Raw genomic sequence first — 16,937 nt, 5'->3', positions numbered from 1 at the left:
AATAAAGAGGGTTGCCATAATAATACATCCCTATATATATATATATATAATATAATATATTAAATTAATAGAATATATATTATATTTAAAATAAAATTCGACTTTTTTTTTTTTTTTGCCCGAACCGAACCAAACTGAAAACCGAAAGTTTTGTATTTTCAAAACCGAATAGAAGAAAAGTCGAAAAAACCGAACCGAATTTTAAAATTTCAGTTTAGTTCGATTCGAATATTCGATTAGAAGACGACTCAATTTCGAAGGATTATGACCCGTTCTTAGTCTTCCCTCAAAAGTCTTCTACCATACGACATTGATAGCTACCTCTACCTTAAATAGCTGCTAGTGGCCTGGTTTGTTAAGAATTTGAAGTTTAGTACGTATGTCAAAATATTCCAGCGATATATTACTCCGATATATATAAAACGCGATCTTGTTATTTCACTTCTCGTGATTGTAATTTACTTTGATTTTTAATTGCAAAGTCTTGTCTTAGTCTTGTTTTTTTCAAAAGAACAACTTGTGATTTAAAAACTAGACTGGATTTAGAGCATCCACGCACAGTAGTGGACTAGCACCTGCCGTAGCCGTCGGCTAGCGGCTAGGGCGGGCGGCTAGTCCACTATTGCAACCCAGCTAGCTGCTAGGACGAGACCGAGGCGGACGAGAGGTCGAGCACTGACGATAGGCGTTAGCAGATAGCTCACCGCCTATTGTGCAGCAAGAGATCGGATAATGCCTATAATTGAATTTTTTTTATTATATCAAATCTATATATATGACTCGTTGCACTTCATTTTATGCAAACCACTTGTTTTAATGAGTATCTTTTCCTCTTCTCTCATTGCACATTGATATTGTTTTTATTTTGTTTGAATGTTTGTTTTATTGTTGTATTTATTTTCCCAAAATTGTAATACAACGAAGTTTTTCGAATTAGTAAAACTATGTTTTCTTTCCCCGGTTTATATTTTGTTGTTGTTTTTAGATTTTTTTTTAATTTATTTTAGATGGGACATTGACTAGACTGTTGCTTAATTAGGCTGTGATAAGGGCATGATGACGTGACTATTGCTAGCGCAATCCTATTGTGGATGCTTGCGCATGACTCGCACGCCTACCTACTTGCTCAAAGTCGACTTTATATATTATCGTTAATTATACTCCAAAATTACCAATTTGAATTTGAAGCATAGTAGCAAACATGCTCCCACTCCTCCTCCTCAGCTGGCTTCTCTTGAGTGGCCTAACCTCAACAACAGCAACACACGCCGCCACCGTCGTAGTAGACACATACAACATCACCAAAGCCGCGACTATCACGAAACCCGGCTGCCCCAGCAAGTGCGGCAACCTGACCGTCCCCTACCCTTTCGGCATCGGCATGGACTCCGGCTGCGGCCTCAACAGAGACTTCGAGCTCAACTGCACCACCGCCTTCGGCGCCCCAAGAGCCCTAAACGGCGACATCACATTCTTCGACATCTCCGACGACCGCTGCCGCATCTCCAACGTGGTCGCCCGGAAATGCTACGACAAATCTGGGTCGCTGACGCAATCAAACCGCGCCTCCTCGGACATCAGGGGGGGCCCCATGAGCTACTCCCCGCTGAACAAGTTCACGGTGATCGGGTGCGACGACTTCGCCCTGGTGGACGGGGAAGGCAGCCGCAACTTCACCAGCATCACGCTCTGTATGACGCTCTGCTCCAGAGCGGACGAACTGATCGGAGGCTTGTGCTCCGGCATCGGCTGCTGCCAGACTTCGCTGCCGAATGGGCTCCAGTACTATGAGACAGAACTCGCCAGCTTGAACAACCACACTAATATCTCTGATTTCGGGCCGTGCAGCTACGCCTTCTTCGGGGAGGAGAACCGCTTCGAGTTTCGCGGCGCAGAGGACCTTTCCGATCCCAATTTCATGCAGCGGGTCAGGGAGAATGTCCCCATCGTCCTGGATTGGGCCATTGGGAATAGCACCTGCGACCAAGCTGCGGCAGCGGCTGACTACGCTTGCAAGGCTAATAGTGCTTGCGTTGATTCCACCACCGGCTTGGGAGGCTATCGTTGCCGGTGTGGTTCCGGCTATGAAGGAAACCCCTATTTGGATCCAGGCTGCATAGGTATGCTTTTTTTATTATTAAAAACTATTGCAAATAAATCACAAATAATAGCTAAATTCTAGTTTGTTCTATATTTCTTACTATAAAACATCATTTTTCTGGTTCCAGCATTTCTTAATCATTCCATGCGTCATTTTTCCGATGAAACCTATGATCATGTGACAAACAAAGTTATAATTGTGAAAGGTGGTTGTCACCTCATCGCGGGTTTCATCAGAAAAAGGATAGATTTACTATTTCAGTTTTGAAAAGTACTCCCTCCGTCCCGATTAATGTCACGCTTTGACCGGACACGAGTTTTAAGAAATGTAAAGAAAAGTTGGTTGAAAAAGTTAGTGGAGTGTGAGACCTATTTTTTATATTGGTTTTATAATAAAATGTGAGTGAATTAAGTTAGTAGAATGTGGGACCTACTTATTATTATGGTAAAAATGAAATGTAACTCTTAATTGGAGACGAACCGAAATGAAAAAGTGTGACTCTTAATCAGGGACAGAGGGAGTATATGATAAATCAAAATTTGACTATTCTTAGTGATTTATTTGGAAATTAATATGCCCTTAAAAATGGGTTAATTATTAAATTTTGTGGTCTGTAGATATTGATGAATGTGCAACGGGGCTCAACGATTGTATTATTAAAAAAGGTTGCTCGAACAAACAGGGGGGTTACGATTGTGTTTGTCCTAAAGAGCATAGTGGAGATGGCAGAAAGAATGGAAAAGGTTGCATTGATAATAGCTCATCAAATCGAGGGATCAAAATTGTCTTAGGTAATTTTCACGATTACACATCTCATTTTTTACTACAATTACTGATGAAGTATGTGTCGATTTTGGAGATGATTGCCAATGTTTTGTAGATCTCGTATTATATTTATACTACTATAATTGTTGAAGAAGTACGTATAGGTTTAGGCATTTGGATCCCGATGATAGCCAAGCACACCGCGAAGTGCTTAGTGCTTAAGTACGGTACTACGATTACCCTAAGCACACTTCGTTATGCGTGAGTGCGTGCACTAGCACGAATAAGACAGCCAATGGCTGCAAACCACGTGACATTTCTCTCTATTTTAATAATTTCAACTTCTTTTCCTTTTAACTCTAGAAACAATTTTTTCTGTCTTTTTTCAATTACTATTATTTTAAATTTATGACTTTTTTATTTAAGTATTTTGCATTTAAATTATATATTTTAAGTACATTTAAATTATGTATTTTTTGAAATGTGTTTACACTAGTGTATTTTTAACTATGTGGTTATTAAAATAAAATTATATTCTCCCCTCGTCCACAAAAATTTGTCATTCATTTCCATTTTCATTCGTCCCTAAAATTTTGTCACATTTCACTATTACCATTTTTTTTAGTATGCCTCACATTATTTTATTATAAAACTAATATATAAAAATATGACCTACATTCTACTAACTTTTTCCAATTTCTATTACATATCTTAAAATTCGTGCTCGGTCAAAATATGACAAAATTTAAGGGACGAAGAGGGTACATTTTTTTTGTTATGTATTTGGATTTATATATTTGTATCATGTATTTCTTTTGATTTGATTTATGAATTTTACATAATGTATTTAACTTATATAGGAGTACTATTTTTCTAATATAATTATGTAATTTTAGTTTTTATTAACAGAGTCCTAATATTTTTGTAATAATAAAGAAAAAATAAATAAATGTGAAAGATTTTAAATGCTTTAAATTAAGGGCAATTTGACAAGGCAGATAACTTCTCTATTTTAGAATTATCTTATTTAAAATAATTTAAAATATATTTTTGTCATGTTTTGTTTCTATCTTCTTCTATGACTATGATGCATAAAATTCAAATGAGCACAATGGATAATTAAGTATATTTACATAATTACATTAAATACATTTGAGGTTGATAAGGCTAATTTCATGCATTGGTTATGTAGTGAAAAACATCACATTTCTGCTGGATCTAACAAGTTTTGTTAAGCCAGGTGTGTGTGTAGCGCTAGATCCAGGAGATGCTGGAGGAGGATATCTAGCGAGGAGCAGGAACGGAATCACGAGGAAAAGCTAGAGGAAGGAAGCCAAAAGCTGAGGGCAATCAAGTCAATCAATACCTCGCTGGGCCCCACCTCGAAGCTTATAAATAAAGGAGTGCGCAACAAGAATGGCAGATCGGTTACACTCCACACACAGTCACGCTCTTAGCACACACACTAGGGATATGGGAAATTTGGGGTGGTTTTCGTTTTCGTGAATTACGTATCAGTGCACCACCGTCCCTTGAGGGCGAAGAAACAATTGTTCTCTTAATTTCTGTTTACTACTCTGTTCCGTCTCGAACTTCACTTTTGGAAGTCGAGCTTGCTGTTTTTGTTGCTGGATTAGTTTAACCGTTCTGTTTACGTTTGATTTGCCTTGATGAAGTTGGATTTCGTGTTGATTATTATGACGCTTGCTATTTTGGTTTGTTTATTTGAGATGTTCTCTTGAATTTGTTGCTGAATATTTTAGGAGATTCGAGAATCGTGGTATTGAAGTTGTGTTCGGTTGGATTTTTGTTCGGATGCTTGGATCCGGAGTGGATTTAGCATCCGAAGTGTGGATCTGAACAGGGGAGGTGAAATTTGTGCATGAGATTATGGGGATTTTGTTCTGCTTGGTTTGCTTCGTCTAGTAGTGTGATTTCCGTCGTTGTTTCGTTTACCGTTAAAATTATGTTTCCAATCTACATCTGAGTTTGTTTTTCTCGATCTCTGCATTTATTTGTGTTCGTTGAAGAAGATGAAGTCATTTTCAGTTGATGCTTTAGTTAGTTAGGCTGCAGATTCGATTCTGTCCGTACTTACCTTTTTCAGAGTTTGGTCCCCACTTGTTTTAATCTCCTTGGTCTAGAGATGTTCGTAGAAGTCCCAGATCTAGTAGTTGATTTGATTTAGTTCTTATACATAATTCTTTTTTTGCCTAGATCTAGCAGTTAGCATAGCATACTTTATTTCCAAATTCACTTAGTTAAATTCCTCAACCCAAAATATGCGTGGCAGCAGCCAACCCAAAAATAGTTTCCAATTCTCTACGCATGTATTTTACGAGTCCATCTCTGTGGGATCGATCCCTACTTCCCTGTGCTAGTTTAGTATCTGTGGTTGAGGGTTTTGAAGGTTTGCTTGCGTACCAACGACCAGACTTCCAGTCTTGTGAGTCTCTAGACCTTGTGATCTAGTTGATTTACTGGATCTAGGAAGTGTGTAATTAGAAATTGATAGGATACAGCAAGCAAGAAAATCAACTCTTCAAATGGCGCCGTTGCCGGGGATGGATGGCGTAGTTTGTTTATGTGTTTAGAGATTTGGTGTAAATAGTTTTAATCTTTTGAATTTCGCTTTTGGCAGTTTATGAGCAAGGGCTCAAGGTCAGGAATCTGGAGCAACCCATCTTGGTCAAGGAACGTGCAGTTGAAGTGGCAAGTTAAGGAATCAACATCCGCCATAACTACCAGATCGGGGTTGTCAACTGTAGATCCATTTCCGTTTGAATCAGGGAGTGAAGAAGAGTGGAATTCATCGGGGAAAGAGGATTCACGGTCGTCGTCAGAAACTGAGCATTCGGAAAGGGAGGAAGAGGAGTCTGTAATGGCAAACTTAGTGGACCTAGACCCAGAGATTGGTTCGCTAACTGCACATCTCGACGGAGAGCCAGCTCATGCCATAGTGTCAAATCAACGTCAGCGGTCTATTGAGATCAAGACGAATGTGCTGGGCGTTTTACCTACATTCTCTGGACGGAGGAATGAGTGTCCTTATGAGTTTTTGAACGAGTTTAGTAAGCTATGTAGCATCCAGAAAAGGCCTAACGAAACTACCGAGGAGGACTATCGCCTGCGAGCGATTCCATTTGCATTGAAAGGAGAGGCAAACACTTGGTTGCTGAGGCTTCCACCTGACTCGATCACCACATGGAGGGATTTCAAATTGGAGTTCCTGGACTATTTCTTTCCGTCCAATAAGACAAACGCTTTGAAAAAAGAAATTCAAGAGTGTAAGCAGGACTACGATGAATCTTTAAGCCAATATTGGTCTCGGTTTAAAGGCCTGCTTGACGCTTGCCCAAATCACAGGATGACGGAGGCTGAAACATTTTATCTATTCTACGAAGGGGCAAATCCTGAGTCCAAGGACTTAATGAATTCCTCGAGCGGGGGGAATTTCACCAAGAATAAGGCAAGCGAGGCACGCGAGATTCTGGGAAGATTAATCGACGCGAAGAAGGCGTATGACTGCCCGCGTGCTATCATGAGGAGAAGCTCCGCGAACACAGTTAAGGAACGAGAAGGAGAAGAGGTTAGAGACAGAATAGATCGACTGGAGAAGGCACTGCTAAATGCCATTGAAAAGAAAAATACCCCTGGGTCGACTGATAAGGAAAAAAACCCAGGTCAAGAGGAACATCAGCTTCAATTTTACAATAATCCCTCACTCGATGGAGATTTCCAAGCTCAAGTGAATGCAATGGGGAATTGGAATCAAAGTAATCAAAATACCAACTGGAACCAGTGGAAGATTAAGGAGGCACCATGGAGGGACAATCCTTGTTTCAGATGGGCTGAAGGGAACCAACAACCACAGTCACAACACCCAGGTCCAGCGGAGAACCAGCAGACATGGCCCAGCCGGAATCAGGAAGGACCACAGCATAATTCTAACTGGGCAGGGAAGCAGCAAGAGGGGCTGAACAACTGGAATTTCCGTAACCAAGGGGATCAGCATAACTGGAGCAACAGGAACCAGAGCAACCAAGGGAATTCTTATGTGCCACCGCATCAGAGGAACAATTCAGGAAACAATCAAAATTTCCAACAGAGTCACCCAGGTCCAGCAACCCAGTACAACAATAATCAGGGAGGTCAGGGAAATTTTCGCCAGAACCAGGTGGTTGGAACCAATCAAAATCAAGGATTTAATCCCAGTTCAATTCAAGGTTTCCGACCACATCGGAATCTTGATGACATGGTGCATGACCTGGTAAATTCCCAACAACACATGCAGAATAACATGCAGGCTAACAATGACGTGGTGCACAAAATTCAAGATGCCCAGCAGGAGCAGAAGTCTGCCATGGACATGTTGGCAAAGCAGATGTCCCAGTTGGCCACGTCGCTGAACGAAATGCGGGGAAATGAAGGGAAATTGCCTGCCACTGTCAAACCACCAGACCGAGCAAATATTAGTCAAATTACCTTGAGATCGGGGAAAGGCTATGAAGGACCGAAGCAAGTGATGAACGAGGAGACACCCTCACAGATGAACGGAGAAAAGGGGAATCAGAAGTCTCGAGGAGATGATCCTGGACTCAGAGAAATTCCTATACAGGATGACCTCCAGGAGGGAGATTTAAGGGGATCTATGCCTCGACCAAGTGACCCATTTTTCCTTGATCCAGAACCTGAGTTGGAACTTAAAGAGGGAAGCAGGGAGACAGGTGCAGCCCCAGCAGGGAGTTCCACGAATGCAGTAAAGCGACCCAAACCATTCCCATATCGAGGAGAAGCCAAGAAAAAGAAAGATGATACTGAGGACCTTGTGGAAATATTTAGTAAGCTGGAGATTAACCTACCCTTTTTGCAGGCTCTGAAAATACCCACCTTCAGCAAGTTCATCAAGGAATTCATAGCAGGAAAAACCAAACCTGATGGGAAGATTGTTATAGGAGAAAATGTATCCGCCGTGATACAAAAGAGGAGGATGCCGTCAAAGTGTACAGATCCAGGTATGTTCACTCTTCCTATTTCTATAGGTGATATTAAAATTGAGCATGCCATGTGTGATCTAGGTGCTTCGATAAATGTCCTACCGCTGTCAATATATAAAAAATTGGTGGGAGTCAGTTTGGTTGATACTAAAGTAGTGATTCAGTTGGCCGATAGAACATGCATCTCTCCTGAGGGAGTATTGGAAAATGTTATAGTTAGAGTGCATGATTTCCTATACCCAGCTGATTTTCATGTGATAAAAATGAGGGGAAATGAATCTACTGAGTCTAGTGGGGTGTTACTGGGGAGACCTTTTCTTCGCACCGCGAAGACTGTTATTGATGTGTTTGATGGAACCATATGCTTGGACTATCATGGGGAGAAATACACCTTCAACATTGAAGAAGCTATGAAAAAACCGCTTGATGTTGAAAACTTGCATGTTGTAGATGTAATTAACCCCCTAGTCCAAGAATATCTTGAGACTGAACTAATGCAGGAACAGTTTGACAATTCGGAGCTGAGCCAGACTGTAGAAAAGGAGGTGACAGGATGGTGTGAAACTTTTTTCACACAGGACTTGACAGATGATCAGATCAATGAAGCGATCATGGCATTCTGCCACCAGCCACTATCATTCCAATCAGCCAGATCTGTTCAGGAGAAGAGCCCAGACGAGGGAGCGAATCTAGAGGAAATGGCGCCAAGAAGTAAGGCGGAGAACCCTTTACCTCAGGAAGCCATCACACCGAAGAAGGAGTTGAAAACTTTGCCTGAAAATTTAAAGTATGCATACCTGGAGGAAGGAGAAACTTGTCCAGTGATAATTAACAGCCGCTTGACTGAAGACCAAGAGAGTGCGCTGCTGGAAGTAATAAGGAGGAACAAGAAGGCCATAGGGTGGACACTTTCTGACCTAGTTGGAATTAGCCCTGATCTTTGCATGCACCACATCAGACTAGAGGAAGGGGCAAAGGCTCGGCGTGATCCACAAAGGAAACTGAATCCAAACATGAGGGAGGAAGTGCTCAAGGAAGTTCTGAAACTACTGTCCCTTGGAATCATATACTCTATTCCAGATAGCGAGTGGGTCAGTCCGGTTCACATGGTACCGAAGAAATCTGGAATACAAGTGGTGAAGAATGACAAGAACGAGTTGGTGCCTACTCGACTGGTCACTGGATGGAGGATGTGCATTGACTATAGGAAACTAAATGAAGCCACCAAAAAGGATCATTTTCCTTTACCATTCATTGACCAGATGCTAGAGAGGCTGGCTGGTAAACAGTATTTCTGTTTCCTCGACGGATATAGCGGTTATTTCCAGATTTTCGTGAACCCAGAGGACCAGGAAAAGACCACATTTACATGCCCTTTTGGAACTTATGCCTACCGAAGGATGCCATTTGGTCTATGTAATGCACCAGGGACATTCCAACGTTGTATGATGAGTATTTTTTCGGATCTACTAGAGGTGTGCATCGAGATATTCATGGATGATTTCACTGTATATGGAGGCTCATTTGACACTTGTTTAGCCAGCCTTGACCTAGTGCTGCAAAGATGTCAAGAGAAACATCTAGTTCTGAATTTTGAAAAATGTCACTTCATGGTAACTGAGGGGATTGTTTTAGGTCATGTGGTCTCTGAAAGAGGAATACAAGTGGACAAGGCAAAGGTGGAAGTGATTGCAAAGCTACCTTACCCTACAAATCAAAAGGAAGTTAGAGGATTCCTCGGTCACGCAGGGTTTTATCGAAGGTTTATCAAGGACTTTGCAAAAATTGCGCAACCACTCACTCATTTGCTGCACAACGATGTGGAGTTCGAGTTTGATGAGGGATGCAAGAGGGCATTTCAATTGCTCAAGGATAGACTAGTGTCCGCACCAATTATCAGGGCACCAGACTGGAATCACCCTTTTGAGATAATGTGCGACGCGAGCGATTTCGCTGTGGGAGCCGTCCTAGGGCAGAAGATAGATGGGAAAAACTACGTAATTTTCTATGCGTCCAAGACACTAAATCAAGCTCAGAAGAATTACGATACTACGGAGAAGGAAATGTTGGCTGTCGTCTACTCGTTCGAAAAATTCCGCCCTTATCTTCTTGGGTCAAAGGTTATTGTTTTCACTGATCATGCAGCAATAAAGTACTTGCTAGCTAAGAAAGAATCAAAGCCAAGGCTAATTCGATGGGTCCTACTTCTACAGGAGTTTGATTGGGAAGTAAGAGACAAAAGAGGAACAGAGAATCGAGTGGCTGACCACTTGAGTAGAATTCATCAAGGAGATACGGACGAGGCTATTCCCGATGTTTTTCCCGAAGAGCATTTGTACTATATGGACGAACCACCTAGACCGATAAGCTGGGAATCTGTCTTAGTTTTAACCGGTCCAGGAGAATCTGATCGAGGAAAGCGCGTACGTAACGCAGAACCATGGTACGCAGACCTGGCAAATTACTTGGTCACGGGAGAGGTGCCAAGTTCAGAGGAAGCCTCCCGGGCCCAGAAGATGAAGCTTAAAAGCGAAGCCAAATATTACTTCTGGGATGATCCTTATCTTTGGAAGATGTGTGCAGATCAGATAATTCGACGTTGCATTCCTGAATGGGAACAAAGAGATGTACTCCATCATTGTCACTCCTTGGCGTGTGGAGGGCATTTCGGACCAAGGAGAACCGCAAGGAAAGTTCTAGACAGTGGATTCTACTGGCCTACATTGAACAAGGATGCCTTTGAATACTGTCAATGCTGCGAAAGGTGTCAACAGACAGGGGGAATCTCGAGACGAGATGAGATGCCCCAAGTGCCCATAGTGATCTGCGAAATTTTCGATGTTTGGGGGATGGATTTTATGGGCCCATTTCCGTCGTCGTACGGAAATGCTTACATATTGGTCGCTGTAGACTACGTTTCCAAATGGATAGAGGCGAAGGCTACGCCCACTTGTGAGTCTAAAGAGGTGGCCAAGTTTCTGAAGTCAAACATTTTCAGCAGATATGGAGTTCCTAGAGCGATTATCTCAGATCAAGGAACACACTTCTGCAACCGCACTATAGAAGCGCTCATGAGGAAATACGGCGTGCATCATAGATTGTCTACACCATATCACCCCCAATCGAATGGGCAAGCTGAAGTCTCTAATAGGGAGATAAAGAGTATTTTGGAAAAATCAGTTAACACCACAAGGAAGGATTGGAGTAAACGCCTTGACGATGCTTTGTGGGCGTATAGAACTGCTTACAAGACACCAATCGGGATGTCACCTTATAGGTTGGTGTTTGGGAAAATGTGTCACTTACCCGTGGAAGTGGAGCACAAGGCATACTGGGCCATTAAGGAAATGAATATGAAGTCTGTGGCATGTGAAGAAGAAAGGAAGCTGCAATTACAGGAGCTGGAGGAACTACGGCTAGAGGCATTCGATTCAGCAATGTGGTACAAGGAAAGAACGAAGCTCTGGCACGACAAGAACCTCCGGGTCAAGGAACTTCAGGTGGGGCAGAAAGTACTTCTATTTCAGTCCAGACTCAAGCTAATGCCAAGTGAAGAGGTGGAAGAGCTTAGGAAGGAGGTGCAGGAGATGAGGAAAGAAGTGCAAGACGTTAGGAAGGAAATGCAGCTGATGAGGAAGGAGATGATGAAGGAACTAGGTGGGGTACGAAAGGAACTCAATGGGAGTCGGGAGGAAGTGAAAGTTCTGAGCAGCAACGTAGCAGATTTGGCCACGAAATGTGCCAAGCAAAGTGAAAGAGTGGCGGAAGCTGTAGAGATATCTACGAGGATGTTGAAATGGTTGCATCAGACGCTTCCCTTGACCCAGTCGAAGTCGACTCCTGGGTCAAGTGGCGAGGCACAGAAGATCATCCACAGCAGTCCCTCGATCAAGCCATTCCAGCAGTTGACCACCCCGACTATTCCCGAGAAAGTTCCAAATCCACCGAGGACGAAAATGCTAATGAGGAAACCAGGACTCGATCAAGCTGCAGAAGGAAAGGAAGAGCTGGAGCAACCAGCGAAGAAGAAAGTGAAAACAAACCGCCCCAGTGTTCCACCACCGTCTGGCTCTCGCGGGAGCCAGCCCCAGAAATGAGCAATTTCCCCAGACCAAGTAAATTTTAGTTTTTGTGTTTCTTTTTCTGTGTTTTATTTCCATGCGTTGCTGTGTTTTATGCTATCTTCTCCCACTTAGCCCAATGCTTGGTCTAAGTGTGAGAAGTTCTATGTTTTCTGTTGGTTTATTCTTCTCCCACTTAGCCCGTTGCTCGGTCTAAGTGTGAGAAGTGAAATTGTTGTTTAATTCTGCATTGAATTCTCTGTTTTCCCCCCTTCACGACGATGGCTTGAGGACAAGCTTGAGTGAAGTGGGAGGGGGAGAGGAATCAATGCAGTGTTATTATGCTTTGAGGAGTTGTAGGTCTAGGATTGTATCGCATGAACTAGTGGATATAATACGGCAGATTCCCTTAGGGAGAGTAATTGAAAATAGGAGGTATTCCAACTTAGAAGCCTGATTCTTTAGTAAGCCGAACCAATCTGAATGAAGCAAGAACGATAGTAAATGCCTTTACTTGCCTAGTTGTGAAGCCCTACTCTAGAGGTGAGTTATAAGCCTGTGATAACACTTAGAGCTAACACATGTCAAAAGTCTGCCACTGAATGCTGAAGGAAAAGAGAAAAGAAAAAAATAATAAAAAAAAGGGAAAGGAGAAAATATATAATCGCAAAAATTTGGAGGTATAAGCTGGACGAAGTCCAGAGGAGGAAATAAAAAGAGAGAAAAAAATCAAGGAGGTATAAGCTGGACGAAGTCCAGGAAATCAAGGAGGTATAAGCTGGACGAAGTCCAGAAAGAAAAAAAAAAAAAAAAAAAAAAGAAAAAAAAGGGGGATAGTGACGGAGGATAGAAGGAGGAATTCTCATAACCCGAGGCTTCAGTGGTTGGCAATAACTTAAGAGAGAATCGGTCCTAACATCCCTGGTGAGGAATGAGTGATCGAGTGAATCTAACAATTGGGGAAGTAAAAGGCTATCTTGACGAGCTGACAGATTGGCTAGGTAGAGGGGAGAAAAGGGCCTATTTGGAGGAGTGCAGCCTGTTGGATTGATCTTAATCTTGTGGGGACGGTTGCCTAAAAGTTGAAACCAGTTCATGCATATGTGTTTATATGTTTTCATCCTATGTGATTATGTACTCTTTGTTTTAGTGTCTAGCTTTGCCTCAGTTGTGTCTAGGTGTAGGAGTTTTGTCTAGAGTCTGTAGAGTCGGTCGAGGGGATAACCATGCCTGAAATTCGCCTTATTCTTCTTTTCTTCTTGTCTTTATACTTGAGGACAAGTATGGTTTAAGTGTGAGCAGTTTGATAAGGCTAATTTCATGCATTGGTTATGTAGTGAAAAACATCACATTTCTGCTGGATCTAACAAGATTTGTTAAGCCAGGTGTGTGTGTAGCGCTAGATCCAGGAGATGCTGGAGGAGGATATCTAGCGAGGAGCAGGAACGGAATCACGAGGAAAAGCTAGAGGAAGGAAGCCAAAAGCTGAGGGCAATCAAGTCAATCAATACCTCGCTGGGCCCCACCTCGAAGCTTATAAATAAAGGAGTGCGCAACAAGAATGGCAGATCGGTTACACTCCACACACAGTCACGCTCTTAGCACACACACTAGGGATATGGGAAATTTGGGGTGGTTTTCGTTTTCGTGAATTACGTATCAGTGCACCACCGTCCCTTGAGGGCGAAGAAACAATTGTTCTCTTAATTTCTGTTTACTACTCTGTTCCGTCTCGAACTTCACTTTTGGAAGTCGAGCTTGCTGTTTTTGTTGCTGGATTAGTTTAACCGTTCTGTTTACGTTTGATTTGCCTTGATGAAGTTGGATTTCGTGTTGATTATTATGACGCTTGCTATTTTGGTTTGTTTATTTGAGATGTTCTCTTGAATTTGTTGCTGAATATTTTAGGAGATTCGAGAATCGTGGTATTGAAGTTGTGTTCGGTTGGATTTTTGTTCGGATGCTTGGATCCGGAGTGGATTTAGCATCCGAAGTGTGGATCTGAACAGGGGAGGTGAAATTTGTGCATGAGATTATGGGGATTTTGTTCTGCTTGGTTTGCTTCGTCTAGTAGTGTGATTTCCGTCGTTGTTTCGTTTACCGTTAAAATTATGTTTCCAATCTACATCTGAGTTTGTTTTTCTCGATCTCTGCATTTATTTGTGTTCGTTGAAGAAGATGAAGTCATTTTCAGTTGATGCTTTAGTTAGTTAGGCTGCAGATTCGATTCTGTCCGTACTTACCTTTTTCAGAGTTTGGTCCCCACTTGTTTTAATCTCCTTGGTCTAGAGATGTTCGTAGAAGTCCCAGATCTAGTAGTTGATTTGATTTAGTTCTTATACATAATTCTTTTTTTGCCTAGATCTAGCAGTTAGCATAGCATACTTTATTTCCAAATTCACTTAGTTAAATTCCTCAACCCAAAATATGCGTGGCAGCAGCCAACCCAAAAATAGTTTCCAATTCTCTACGCATGTATTTTACGAGTCCATCTCTGTGGGATCGATCCCTACTTCCCTGTGCTAGTTTAGTATCTGTGGTTGAGGGTTTTGAAGGTTTGCTTGCGTACCAACGACCAGACTTCCAGTCTTGTGAGTCTCTAGACCTTGTGATCTAGTTGATTTACTGGATCTAGGAAGTGTGTAATTAGAAATTGATAGGATACAGCAAGCAAGAAAATCAACTCTTCAGAGTAGTTGATAGAAACATGTTCTTTATAAAATTTAATCATTGCTCTGGCTGCCCAAAATTAAAATTCTGTATGAATTTGCTCGTTACTTGTTATGATTTGGATGAAAATTATTTTGATGATTACTTGTATTTTTTTCCGTCATATTGTGATCTTATTGGAGTTGTTTAATAATGCAGGTGCCGGATTGAGTTTCTTAGCCGTAATTATTGTCGCAACATTGATATATTTCAGCCTCAAGAAAAGAAAATTGATAAAACTAAGAGAGAAATTCTTCCAACAAAACGGCGGTATGCTTCTGAAACAGCAATTCTCATCCACCGAAGAAGGTAACTCCATGGAATCCACAAAGATATTCACGGCGGAGCAGCTCGAGAAAGCCACCAACAACTACGCCGACGACCGCATCCTAGGCCGAGGAGGCTACGGCACCGTCTACAAAGGCATCCTGCCCAACAACACCATCGTCGCAATCAAAAAGTCGCGAGTGATGGATGCTAGCCAAATCGAGCAGTTCATCAATGAAGTCGTGATATTGACACAGATCAATCACAGGAATGTGGTCAAACTGTTGGGATGTTGTCTGGAGGCCGAGGTGCCACTTTTGGTCTACGAGTATGTCTCCCATGGCACGCTCTACGAGCACATCAACAAGGCCGGGGCCGCCTGGCTGTCCTGGGAGAGCCGCCTGAGGATTGCGTCAGAGGCAGCAGGCGCCCTGTCGTACCTCCACTCGGCGGCCAACATCCCGATCATCCATAGGGATGTCAAGTCCGCTAACATCTTGCTTGACGAGCATTTCACTGCCAAGATCTCGGATTTCGGGGCCTCAAGGCTTATTTCCCTGGACCAGACAGAAGTGACCACACTGGTCCAGGGAACTTTAGGCTACCTGGACCCTGAGTATTTCCACTCGAGCCAGCTAACAGAAAAGAGCGATGTTTATAGTTTTGGAGTCGTTCTGGCAGAGCTGATGACCGGGAAGAAGCCCATCGACATGGAGAGGAGCCTCGAGACGCGCAATTTAACCACGTATTTCTGCATGTCGGTGAAGGAGAACAAACTGTTCCCGATACTGGAGCCGAGAGTGGTGAGGGAGGGATCGTTGGAGCAGCTGCAGGCGATGGCACAGCTGGTGAAGCGGTGCCTGAACTTGAACGGCGAAGACAGGCCGACGATGAAGGAGGTGGCGATGGAGCTCGAAGGATTGAGGAAGTTCAACAAACATCCATGGGCGAATCAAGGTGCAGACGAGGAGGAATCGGTCGGATTGATGAATCAGAACGACGTCGCAGCGGCTGCCGATCTCTATAGTGTTCGGATTGAATCGGGGGGAGATCTCTACACTGCGCCGATCAGCTCTGGGGATTTAACCGGCCAATACAGTTTGAACAGTGATCAGAGTCCCAACATTTTCCCTCACATGAAGAATAACCCTCGTTGACCAAGTGCTTTCGGTTCGTCATTGCACATTCGAACTCCACATTCGTACAATATCATCACATTTTCTAATTCCGAATCCCAGCAGAATCAATGCAATATTGTTGGATAAATTATATTTTAAATCGCCCATCTTCAGTTTCCAAGTTCAATCTGAGTTTCAATTTTTTGCAAGTGACTACTAAATATACTCCACTAAAGTCGTCTAATTTTTTACAATTGGATCTCCCGTATTTCTAGCAATCGATAAAAATGACATGGACGTCCACATTAATTGAGTATAAACTTATGCGATACTCTGTTATATCTCTAAATCAAATACTAATATTAATTTAATACTAGTATATAATAATTCATTCATCCCATCCCATAAAAGTGTCTTATTAGTTTACACCATTAATGATGTTGCATTTTCATTTTTGAAAAAAAGTTTCCCCTAACAATAATATACTAAAAATTATATTTTTTTTCTCTATTCTATCTATGATACAAAACCTCCTAAAATCTTTTGTCAAAGGAATACAATTTCTTAAATTTTACACCATCCCATTTGCAGTAAATTGTGTGGCATCATCGTATTTTTGTGTTCTTATATACCTTAAATGGTGGTATGGTGTTACAATAAAGAGGGTTGCCATAATAATACATCCCTATATATATATATATATAATATAATATATTAAATTAATAGAATATATATTATATTTAAAATAAAATTCGACTTTTTTTTTTTTTTTGCCCGAACCGAACCAAACTGAAAACCGAAAGTTTTGTATTTTCAAAACCGAATAGAAGAAAAGTCGAAAAAACCGAACCGAATTTTAAAATTTCAGTTTAGTTCGATTCGAATATTCGATTAGAAGACGACTCAATTTCGAAGGATT

At 42.0% G+C, this 16,937-nt stretch overlaps 1 protein-coding gene across 1 annotated transcript; it reads left to right on the top strand.

Moving 5' to 3' along the window:
• The first annotated feature begins 1,201 nt into the window (after positions 1–1,201).
• LOC148933439 (putative wall-associated receptor kinase-like 16) lies at positions 1,202–16,205 on the top strand. Its single transcript, XM_089062535.1, has 3 exons — positions 1,202–2,120; positions 2,719–2,892; positions 14,793–16,205. Exons 1-3 carry the CDS (start codon positions 1,202–1,204, stop codon positions 16,055–16,057), a joined length of 2,358 nt encoding a protein of 785 aa, XP_088918661.1. The 3' UTR covers positions 16,058–16,205.
• The last annotated feature ends 732 nt before the right edge of the window (positions 16,206–16,937 follow it).

Source organism: Salvia hispanica, chromosome 1 (assembly GCF_029641045.1).
Source record: "Salvia hispanica isolate PSC_SH4W2 chromosome 1, Shi_PSC_v1, whole genome shotgun sequence".
Classification (NCBI taxonomy): Eukaryota; Viridiplantae; Streptophyta; class Magnoliopsida; order Lamiales; family Lamiaceae; genus Salvia; species Salvia hispanica.
This window is presented reverse-complemented; position numbering and strand designations above follow the sequence as displayed.

Coding starts and splice junctions, on each gene's coding strand:
- LOC148933439 (XM_089062535.1), top strand. CDS start 1,202: ATGCTCCCACTCCTCCTCCTCAGCTGGCTTCTCTTGAGTGGCCTAACC. Junction 2,121..2,718: donor TTTGGATCCAGGCTGCATAG/GTATGCTTTTTT, acceptor TGTGGTCTGTAG/ATATTGATGAATGTGCAACG. Junction 2,893..14,792: donor AGGGATCAAAATTGTCTTAG/GTAATTTTCACG, acceptor TTAATAATGCAG/GTGCCGGATTGAGTTTCTTA.